Here is an 11,524-nt window from a genome sequence, read left to right on the forward strand (position 1 = left end):
GGAGAGCAAGTGACGAGGTGCATACCGAGTGTGGGTTAACCAAATGTGAGAAAAATCTTCAGTCAAAATCATTTCTCCAGTCACTTTGAAATGCCCTTATTTTCGGAAAAAAAATACTTAACCTTTCAAAAAGAGGAATATGTGTAAGTGAAAGGGTTTCGTATCATATATAATTGGTCTCTTGTGCTATCTGTAGGTTGTTTGTGCCGTCGCTGCAGAGGACGGACGCCGGCCTGTATCAATGCACAGTGAGGAACAGGATGGGCGCCATCATACATGACAGAACAGAGGTGCAAGTGGCCTGTGAGTACTAGAAACTCAAACTGACGGCAAGAAATTACATCGGCGGGACTTTGTAAACCGAAACTCACGTTTCCTCTAGTTATGGGGAGGTTCTCAGGCGAAGAGCAGAGAACGACGGCAAGCCAAGGCCAGGCTGCAGTCCTGAGCCCGCCTCCCTTGGCGTCCTTCCCTCAAGCCTTGGTCACTTGGTACAAAGACGGACACAAGATTATTCCCAATGCCCGAATGTAAGTACCTCTTAGTAAAGCACAATACACACATCACATTAAAAAAAAAAATGTGACAGATATCGCACATATCCAGGGAAAAAAAATGCGTTACTACTCTTTCCCGTATGTCAAAAGGACCGACGCGCCAGGCATAAGTCCGTCGTAGCAACAAGACTGACCTATGAGAGGCAGCATGGTGCCACAGGATATACAGACTGCAAGAAAATACAAACATGATGAGAGCTTAATAGCTTAAAAAAATAACCAACCAAGAATAAAAACAGATGCTAGGTCAACTATTAGCTGATAACCAGGCCCTGGCCGACTCCTACTACTGAAAACAAAAGGAAAAATGTTCTAATCTGGCCCAGATGTCCGCATCTTTGCCCCACGATATTGCGGTTCATTGTTTTCGGACCTGTAAAATGACAGATTTGTTTGCGGAACCTCCTTTTGTGAGATGATTCAATTCCAAATAGTCTGGCTGCTGGCTGAAACCAAAGCGTTTGAAAACTCATGCTCACATTTTCTATTGGAAATCTTTTGTTGTAGAATCCAATGAATTTTCACAGTAAAACATTTCAGTCAATTAGCAATGCTTCTGATGATTTGGCTGAGTCATGCGGGTAGCGTGTTGGGTTTGGCACAGACCGTTTTCAAGTGTACAAAAAACAAAACAATAAACAAGCAGTTGAATGAAAACCGGGACCAAATTTGGGCAGAAAAATGGTACGAATACAACTGTCACAAAAATCTTTGGTTTACACCGAATACCCCCCCCCCCCCCCCCCCCCACATCATAGTGATTTACTGCAATACCCTCACATGTGGGAAAGGAGAGCTACAGTCGCTGACATCATATGCCGCTTTGCCAGACCTGGCCTTTTAAGAGCACATACGGTATCTATCCGTTTTATGGGTGTGACTAAAATGAATTTTCATAATAAATTCACAGTTGTTTTTAGCGTACGCTCTCTCTGTCATGTATTTTCACTGAAACCAGGTGGATCTGCAACTTGTCCTATGACCGGGGGTTCACTTTATATCAAGGGGCACGTTTACCACAAAGGTCATGAATACCGCAACCTTTTTCATTTGACATCACTTTTCCACCTCCAGAATGAAGCTCGACAGATTCAAGTCTCGGCCGAAATCGATTTTGCGAAAAATGTGCAGCTGGAACGCTCTTGTCGGTGAAGGATGTGAAGATGCGTCGCGTGCCGGCATAACTAACCATTAAGAGCACTAACTGCTCCCGGGCGTGCTATGGAATGAGATTGTCTGTGGCCTCTCTGTGCACGTAAATGGTCAGTCGGCTGCTTTTTCACTCCTTTAATGGCACTTCCCCGAAGCTCTACGGGCTCATTAACAAATAAACTCATTTTTATCACGTATCATTTCAACCGTAGCTTACAATGGAAGATAACTTACATGGTGTTATAAAAGAACAATTATTATTTTCATTAGAATGTGATGCTCTGTTCATTTAGCTCATCGTTTGATGACTTTGACTTGAAGCTTTCGTGAACAGCACTTAAAGCAAAGGTGAAACTGCAACACACGTGCTTTCTTGAATTTTTTTTTCTTTCTCAGAGACTCAATTAGAAGATCTTGAGAGCCCAGGCCTAAATCCCATCAAACACCTCCCATCCATCGCAAAGACGGTCGCCGTTGACCCCTGACTCACGTCACAGAATTTCCACTGGTGCTCTCAGAAGAGTTGAAGCTGTTATAGAAGCAAAATATTGGATCGACTCCATATCCCCCCCCCCCCCCATTTACACAACCCGTAATGGACAGATGTCCACCTAGTGTAAATTAAATGCAGCTTTCCCTTCGGTTATATGTTTCTGGAACGGTTCTCTCGCTGGATAACATTTCATTTGATGCAGTCGGAAATGTGTCTTTTTTTTTTTTTTTTTCATTCAAAATGTTTGCCGGTGACATTGGTAAGCGGGAGCTGCACTTAATGCCTCACGTGTTGTCGGTGAAAGAGAGGGAAATGCATCACTTTCCCTCTTAACCCATATGTCCTTGACAATATACTGACCCGCTCAGTTGAATATCCTTGAGCAATACACAGCCCCCCTCACCCTAAAATGCAGAATGAATAATCAACACAGTGTATGTCCACCACATTTTTTTGCGATAGTAACCCGTTCTGTTAGGAAGCCGTAACGATTGCAAATCAATTTCACATGCTGTTGAGCAAATGACGGACAAAAGAAAGCAAAGCGAGGCAATTACAAAGACAACCCCCCATTGATTCCTTGCTAGGTTCTCTTTTCGCCGTCATCCGCGCCGATAGTGGTTGCGTAAGGCGACATCTGCAAGCGCGCAGGAGCTCTTCCGGAAGTGCCGCTTCTTCGGACATCAATACGTGCAGTGGCCAGAAGCCTTAGATTAGGCTCAAGAACGCGGATGACGTGCCGGCGTTTGTTACCGTGGTTATCCAAGCCACTCGTGTTAGCATGAGATGGTATAAGCAAGCGCACATGACATATGGATGTTTGGAGGAAGGTCGTGCAGCTCCTCCAGAAATCCCTCAGTGCAGTGGACATTTTAGCGAAAAGTCAAGAGCATGGATGAAATACCGGGAGACAGGCCTGTGCTTCTGCCTCTGTTCGCTTTTCTTCCCCGCCATTATCCTCGCCAGTCATTGTTAGCATGAGACGTTCTCGGCAGCCCACGGAAGTTGTTTACGTTGTGTCTAGGACTGAAACGCGGTCCTGCAGTACTGTAGTTTTGGTACCTCATGTTTAAAAAAAAAATAAAAATAAATAACACACCCGCTTGATAGACCGCGTTCCGTTCTACGTCATCAAGAGCGGCGCATGCGTCACTCGTGGGGGGGAAAACACCCCAAAATGGCAGATTGATCCACTGTTCTGCGCCATGTTTTATTTTCCTACTCAAATAATTTCTTTGTTGAGCAGTCAGTCAACCAAAAGTAAACGCAAGACCTTGTCCTTTTTATCCATCATCCAATTGTTGTGATGATGCGCTTGTGTAATCAACTGAGGGCTGGGTGATGCCGGCGCAAGGTTTCTGTGCTCTGATTAGTTTGACACACATGTCAGAATCTCCTTTTCCTCCACGACGCTCGATCCCGCTGCCTCTTCAAGCATGAGAATAATCTGGACAGAAACTTTTATTTCTTCATCTTGAAATGACATTTCCCTGATTGGCTTGCCGCCCACACATGCACACACACTCTGCTCACGCAAGCCGTTTGAAGACTCGTGCATGGCACTTCCTTTGAACCTTCATAAGACTAATTTGCACCTTTCTTCACAGCTCCTCTCTTGTCTTGACAAGAAGCGCCCCCCCCCCCCCCCCCAATCCCCCCCTCCAACCTCACCTCTCCATCCCCGTGCATCTCGGCTTTTCTGCCTCCAAATTATTCTTTGTATCGCCACGTTCCCTTGGTGCGTTCGCATTTTCTGTCTCTTTTACAGTCATTACGCCATGGGAGGATATATTGTCGAGGAAGCCGTAAACGTCTGTTCCTCAGTAAAGAAGGCACACAAACACAATCTGTCTCCAAAGACTTTATCTCTCTTACATATACCTGGCCGGAAACCTCTCGGCGTGCAGTCATGCGTAGATTGTGAGCTTGCTGACAATGTTTGTGTGTGTGTGTGTGTGTGTGTGTGTGTGTGTGTGTGTGTGTGTGTGTGCGTGTGTGTGTGTGTGTGTGTGTGTGTGTGTGTGTGCGTGTGTGCGTGTGTGTGTGTGTGTGTGTGTGTGGGTTGTGAGGTGACGCTGGTCGATCCCGCCGTCCGGCGAGACGAGGCCAGATGGCGCCTGGCGGTTGGCTATCTTGGCGGTGGCCAAAATGATGATGCCGTTTATGAAGTTTATTGATCCGTTCGGCGCTCTGTCTCGCTGTCTTTTCAGCCCTTTGCAACACAGCTTGCACTTTATGTCCAGGGCGTCCGCACTCCAAAAACCTTGCTGTGCGTCCTCGCACATGCAGGTACTCGCGCGCTGGATTTAATCACCCTCTGGCGTCGCCGCACCCCGAGTTTAGGTTTTAAATGCGTTCAAGTACAACATAAATGTGTTTATTATGTCAAGACTTTATCAGGAAATTCTATTGAAACCAAACCACATGAAAAAAGAAATACATTTCACCAAATTATAAAATGCTACGGTGAATATGATGACCTTTTTTGTGTTGTTATGGTCAATTTCAAGTCAATTAGTTATTATGACACGCCGGGCTGGACCCATCAAGGGCCCTGGACCATGAATGCAAGTAAGTACCCATTGTTGAGCACTCCAATGCTAATTTCAAATTGTTAGAGTGTACCAACAACCGGTCCTGGACTACTGAGGCCTGGTGGGCACATAGCTCTGCTTTTTTTAAAAGCAAATATTACCCCCCCCCCCCCCCACTTCATTTAGGAAAAAAAAATCATCCACACTGCACCATTATTATTATAATTTTTTTTAAAGGCATATACCATACTGCATGATTGCTTACAAGCACGTGAAGACAATGCTCTCTCTCATGAAAACATAAGTGCACCTGTGACGTCAGAGCATTTTTGTTGCAGAGTGACAATGTAAAACTCCGGTTATGACTGTCCACAGCCAAACACGGATCCGGAAATATCCGCAAATCCTCACTTTCCTCACTCAAAAAAAACTCTCCGGAGATGTGTGGATGACGGAGCAAACCACAGAAAAATAGCCCCCGTTTATAAAATACCCGGCTATGTGTAGACAAGGCCTGAGTTGATGACTTACAGATTACCCCTCCCCAGTTTACAGCGAAATCGAAGCGGTATGGTGTCAAAAAGAAAGGGCAAAGGGGTCACCACAAATATATTTAAATCACTCTTTTAATGGATAAGGAAGCTCATCATATCCGATCTGACGTATGAGCTCTGTTTTGGTCACAGATGTCCAGCGGCGGTCAAAACTTCGGGATGACTCTGGCGGCTGACCCGGCTGATGTATATTTTAGCGGTGAGCCCCGCAGCCCCGGGCTGCAAGGAGCGAGGCGCTGCCTTTAATTAGCTTGGAGGCCTGTGGCAGATGGACGTGAAGTGAATGTGATGAAGAGGTGTCGAAAAACAGAGCCAGGGTTGTGCCGAATTAGAACCCTCCTGATGATAATGATCAAATGAAGCCGGTGATCTATGCAGAAGCATGGCGGGAATGGACAGTGATTTTTTTATTTTTTTTGGAAGGCGTATGTCTGCTTGGCCATATGCTGCAAAAATATGGGCGCGCACGCACATGTGTTTCGACATTCATTTATTTTCATTTGTCACACACGGCTTTAACAGTGGAAGACAATTCATTATCCCGCTTTCCATTACACACACAAAAGGGGTCTGAACCCCAAACAGAAGGTATTTTCTCGGTATCTGAGCTTTGAGAACAGGTGCGTGCGCGTGCGGGAGTGTGTGTTACACTGGCAAGCCCAAAAACAAACAAACAAACAAACAACAAATCATGGAGCGAGTGAAAAGAAGTATCGTCTAATCCCGCCACATATCACAAATTCAACCGGCCATTTGGACGCTTCTCCAACTTTGACAGTGCCACTTTCTCACGGCAGCCACATCAGTGGTGGGGATGTGGGAATCACTGTCACTGGAGGTAGCAGAAATACTTGAAAACAGGAAATGAGTGTGGAGTTTAGGAGTGTAAGCTCTTCTCAATCCATTGTGTCTGGAACTAAATCTCTGGAGTCGCAGGGGCTTAGATAGTGTATGTGACTCTCTTCTCAATGATATGATTTGGTTACTTTAAAGATTAGGGAAACAGGCCGAGCATTTTAAGGCATATGGCTGCAAAAAGAGCCATGTGCCAAATGTTTTTGTCTCTTTCGTTTGCCAGCCTTGTGTTTTCATGAATGATGTCACATTTTGGTGGAAATCCGCAGAAAGAACATTGCTTCCTCTGCTGAAAACATAAGGGCACACAGATACATATCTCTCTCTCTCTCTCTCTATCTATCTATCTATCTATCTATCTATCTATCTATCTATCTATCTATCTATCTATCTATCTATCTATCTATCTATCTAGCTAGCTAGCAATGATCTGTCTATCTATGTATGTATCTATCCAACCATCTGGCTGTCTAGCTAGCTAGCTAGTAATGTAGCTGTCTAGCTATCTAACTAGCTAGCTATAATTATTGTTATAGTTATTTTCCTAAACATTTAATGTACCGGTAGTTTCAGTTACTTCTCTCTCTCTCTCTCTCTCTCTCTCTCTCTCTCTCTCTCTCTCTCTCTCTCTCTCTCACTCTCTTTTTTTTTACAGCAACGAAAATGCTTTTTCAATTTTAGCTTTATTTGGTTTGGTCCAACCTGGAAACTCTTCGAATCAATGCAATCACACATGCCACCATTTAGTGATGACAACCACTACCATGCATGATGAAAAGAACAGCATGACCCTATGGACAAAGCCCACGTTTCACACAAGTATAGGTGGGCGACAAACATGCTTACCAAACATGCCACTTATTATAGAAATACATTTCAAATTGATTTACAAGGAATGCTGGTGACCAATTGCGTTATCTGCCTCTAGCTCAAAGTCAGCTGTAACACGCTCCAGCAATCAGAACAAGCGCGACAGAAAGTGGATGAATTATTTCCCGAGCAACTTTTTCCTTGTTGGCGCGTGGTTCAAGAAAGAATTTAATGTGGTTTCTCTAATTTGTCAATAAATAATGCTTTAATCGCGATGACAAAATGTTGGCCTGCGCAGGAAAATTCCATTTTGAAAGACGTGTAATTTGGCACTTGTTCCAATTGGAATTGTTTGGCCCCTGATGGATGTCTCCACTCCACTGAGTGCCAATCGCCTTTGCCATCTGAGTTAACGTGATATTAAATGCATTCAGACTTTTGTTTATAAGCATTGGAGCATGTATCATTTCATCAGTTTTCCACATTTTGCAAACCGCTCTCCCTGAATCCATCTGTCATTTACCTGCTGGATTTATCTGGCTGTCTCAGCCTTTAGCGGAAAAGAGAGCAAAATAAGTTATTGTGGAGATCTATTCTGCATTATCACTGTCAGACTTTTATATCAGTGTTCCCACGCAAGTTCCATTATGTATCATCCTTATTCTTTGTTTTTAACCGACTTGTGTGTCAAAAAAATGGAGTCCAAAACCAAATCGGAGCCTCTACAAACATTTCAAGCACATTTAGAAAGCTAATTTTACATTAATCACAAAAACCACTGGCGTGCTGGGTTTTATGCCAGCTGTGTTTCTATTATCGTAATGTCTCCTACATTAGTTCTCCCCCAGAACAGCCTCTTTCCTGCTAGGCTAAAATAGCTTGTCTGACTTGTTTGGTGAAAATGCCAATGCAGTACATCTTCATTTGCAGTGTACTTTCCACTCGTGCCTTAATATGAGCTTTTAGTCAGGCAACGTTACGAGAATTAAAGATAAATAGAGATCGTCATTCTGCTCTATTTTAGAATTGATGGCTCGAAGAAGACCTGTCAAAATCCTTAAAACTTACAAATTGCCTGTGGTACATGGTGAAAAACAAAACAAAACAAAAAAGTATCGATACAGTTTCATGTTTATACATGTTTCAAGAGAATCAGTGTAAATGTGCAAACACTTATTTATTTAAATGTAGTACTGAACAGTGGAGGTGTAGTACTCAATTTCACCATTTCAGTTTTCTTGATATGATTTTTTTTTCTCCATTTTTTTGTGCATTGCTAAATTGGTGGCCTGTGAAACACTTGGGCATCTGGCATGAGAAACTTTGTACCTTTGTTTGCATTGGTGTTTATCCGGTGCAATTGTAATTACAAACTACAACATGCCACTAGCTACGATGACACAGCAAAAATAAATTTTCATGATTTATATTCCTAAACGGCATTGTGTGATGTATTTCAGCCACCGTAGAATTTAAGCAGTTATATTTCCACGGCTCAAGCATGTAGGTACGTCTCGGCATGAGGGCACTGAAAGATTTAATTACTCAGCGGACACGCCCACATCGTTTGAGAGCAGAGACAGAGGGTTGATTTGTAAGACTTGTTTTATAATCTTGCCTGATTGCTCTTTGGCAGGGTTGTTCACCAATTCCTCTGGGGTGTGTCAGATTACAATTGACAATGTTTGTTTGTTTGTTTTGCTTTACAGGGACTTTACCCAGAGAGTTTATAGCAAGTTTCTACATATTTTAGCTTGTGTGCTAACCTGGAGATCCTCGGTAAACTACTTCCCCCTTTTTTATTTTGTCGGATTTGAAGGAGCTCCCTCTGACTGTTCTGAACTCCTGTTTCCATGGCAGCGTCAATATGATCAGAATAAGGCTGCCATCGCTAAGGTCCGCGCGGATGAAATACGATGTGCGATGTAACACAATTAATCAACAATCAGTTCCACACAATTATGAAAAAAATGGTTAAAATGCCCATTCCTTAATAGAAACCCGAAGCCAAATGTCTTTTGGATGTCTGCCTCATCTTGATGATTTTTTAGTATACCCTCACCATGCACTTTCACTTTCCTGCCACTTCCTTCTCCATCTTTTTCCTGCATAATTGAATGACTCCCTTTGCTCCCCTAATGCTCTGCCAAAGACCCGAATAAACGCTCTCCATTGTAAACTTGTCCATTTCCACTTTTATTATCTCGCTCATCTTTTAAATAGATGTTTATTTTTCCACCCTTTGCTCCGTTATTCCCCGTTCAATCTCACGGCTAAAATAACCGTCGATAGATCCTCCCGTACCCGGTAATTTCTCTCGGTTATTTTTTTTTGCAATGTGACCTAAATTTAGTCACCTTAATTGTACCTATTTATGCGGCCTCCCACTGACATGCCAGAGGAGAAAAACAATGTTGCCTTTGTGACACTTGAGAAGGCTGCGTCCTTTGGTGCCGTCGGAGTCATGCGGCTGAAACACTGGATAACAATAGCCAAGGGCCTTATGATTATGATGTATTTCCGCCTCTCCAAACAAACCTCCTTTTTTTGTGTGTTTATTATTTCCACCTGCTGTCTGAGCTGTCATTGCCAAGCTTCGTGCTCGGCAAATACGGCCTGTGACAACAGGCCATTTTAAAGCTCTTTCCAAGAGACGTGAAGTGCTCTTGAGCAAGGCACTTGTTAACCTAAACTTTGTAATTTGTATTTATGATAAAACACAAGACACTGTGGCCCAAAAGTAGTCAATGTATGTCTCTCGGTACCCAACAACAAGCAGCTCATCGACAGGAGCTGGTCGAATTAGAACACCAGTTAACTTTCTCTCATCATAGTATTTAAACTCCTTTGTCCATTACGCTGCGCGTAAAGGAAGTGTGCCAACCCGTTTCCTCGTTTGGTCACGTGACAGTTCGCTTAAGTAGCGGTGGTTGACGGTCACAGCCTTTTGATCAAATGCAGGAGAGGAGCCCTTTATGAGTGCAAGTCTGAATAGAACATACAAGGCACGGCAGATGTATTTATAGAGCACATTTCAGACACAAGGTAAATCAATGTGCTTGACGTTGTTACAATGCAACATTTCAAGGCAAACTAATTTAGGACAGTCAAACAAAATAAGAATATGAAGACATTTAAAAGTGAGGCAAAAAAATAAAAGTAGTCTACGAAAATTACTAAAACAATGTTCGGCGCAAGATTATTTTTGGAAGAATTGGTTATGAAAGATGTTAATCATAAATAATGCTGAAAAATAATATTTTTATGTTTAGCTGTAACACTCCACATTTCAATTCATCAGAAAGATTCTTTACATTGTGGGTGTCAAACTCAAGGCCCGGGGGCCAGATACGGCCCATCACGTTCCTTTATGTGGCCTGTGAAAGCAAGTCATGGATGTCAACTTCAATGATCCTTACTAACATCTGCTATTGAAATTTCCAATTGTCATGTGTTATAAATAACGTTGAGATCTTGCAATATTTTTTTTTCCCTGTTGACACGTTCTTGAGCAAACTGTATAGTTGACTTGAGTGATTTCAAAACGAGGAAGCTATCAATTTGTTGTGTAGAATTAATGATACGATGAGACGATTAAACATTTATTTAGTTTCTCTGTCACAAAGGCCCTCCGAGGGAAGACGTAACTTTAAAGTGGCCCGTGACAAAAATGAGCTTGAATACCCTTGCCTTACATGGCTTGATAGGTGTTTTGGTTAGCTAAAGCACTGGCAATATGCGAGAGTAGGAATTTATTTACACAAACAATGCTACTAGCATTTTATCTTTCAACTGGAACTGGAGTTGAAAGCAAAAGGAATACAATCGTAGACTGCAGAGTAAAAAAAAAAAAAAAGCACGAAACGACACGGACTCAAAGGAGCAAAAAAAACCCAAAAAAAATGCCTATCTCCTCCGAATGAACACGGATGCACATAATATTACGGAGCGATCACATGTCAGAGGCAATTTCAACGGCAGTCATTAAAGCCTTTCATCATTAATACCGAGCAGAGAACCCGTTGACAACAAGCCAAGTTTTGATCAAATCAAATATGCTCGGCGAGTCTGTAACGTCAGTGCGTGAACGTTAACATCTCCGAACTCAGATCATTACAGCGTCTCTTGGGTTCCCTTGATTGAAAAATGAGGCATCTATTAGCGAGAGAGGTGTGTGTTTCTTTGGGGATTATTTCATTCTCTTTAACTGCGTATAAAGTTTACATTCAGGAAATCTTACATTCAGACTTTTCATCCCTTGGCGTAGGCACACAAGCTTCCAATATGTCTGGCCGAAACCGTAGATCGCTAATCCACTTTGAAAATACTTTTTTTCAAGCGTTCTGTTCTCCTTGTACCTTATTTTTTCATGAATTTTGCAGTGAAATAAAATCAGATGACTCGTTCAATTTTTAATATTACCGCTGTTAGTGCATGGCGGCGGCGGGACGGGCTGGGGGGGAGGGGGGGGGGGTTTGCGGTGGAGGAGCGACATGTGGCAAAGGAAGGGAACGAGTGCTCGCTTTTAATTGCATTTTCAAGTCCTATTATTCATTGTCTGCGTGGAGG

The 11,524-nt window shown here is 42.9% G+C and overlaps 1 protein-coding gene across 3 annotated transcripts in view; it reads left to right on the top strand.

Annotated features, from left to right (window-relative positions):
* sdk1b (sidekick cell adhesion molecule 1b) overlaps positions 1 to 11,524 on the top strand; it is a 231,969-nt gene that overhangs the window by 82,514 nt on the left and 137,931 nt on the right. For all 3 annotated transcript variants that reach the window (XM_086119285.1, XM_086119284.1, XM_086119287.1), the window contains 2 exons: positions 197 to 303; positions 383 to 530. In XM_086119285.1, the coding sequence (XP_085975411.1) occupies positions 197 to 303; positions 383 to 530 (255 nt within the window). The remainder of the gene's footprint in view (positions 1 to 196; positions 304 to 382; positions 531 to 11,524) is intronic.

This window comes from Hippocampus guttulatus, chromosome 9 (assembly GCF_054856545.1).
Source record: "Hippocampus guttulatus isolate MCC_2025c chromosome 9, RoL_Hgut_1.0, whole genome shotgun sequence".
Taxonomy (NCBI): Eukaryota; Metazoa; Chordata; class Actinopteri; order Syngnathiformes; family Syngnathidae; genus Hippocampus; species Hippocampus guttulatus.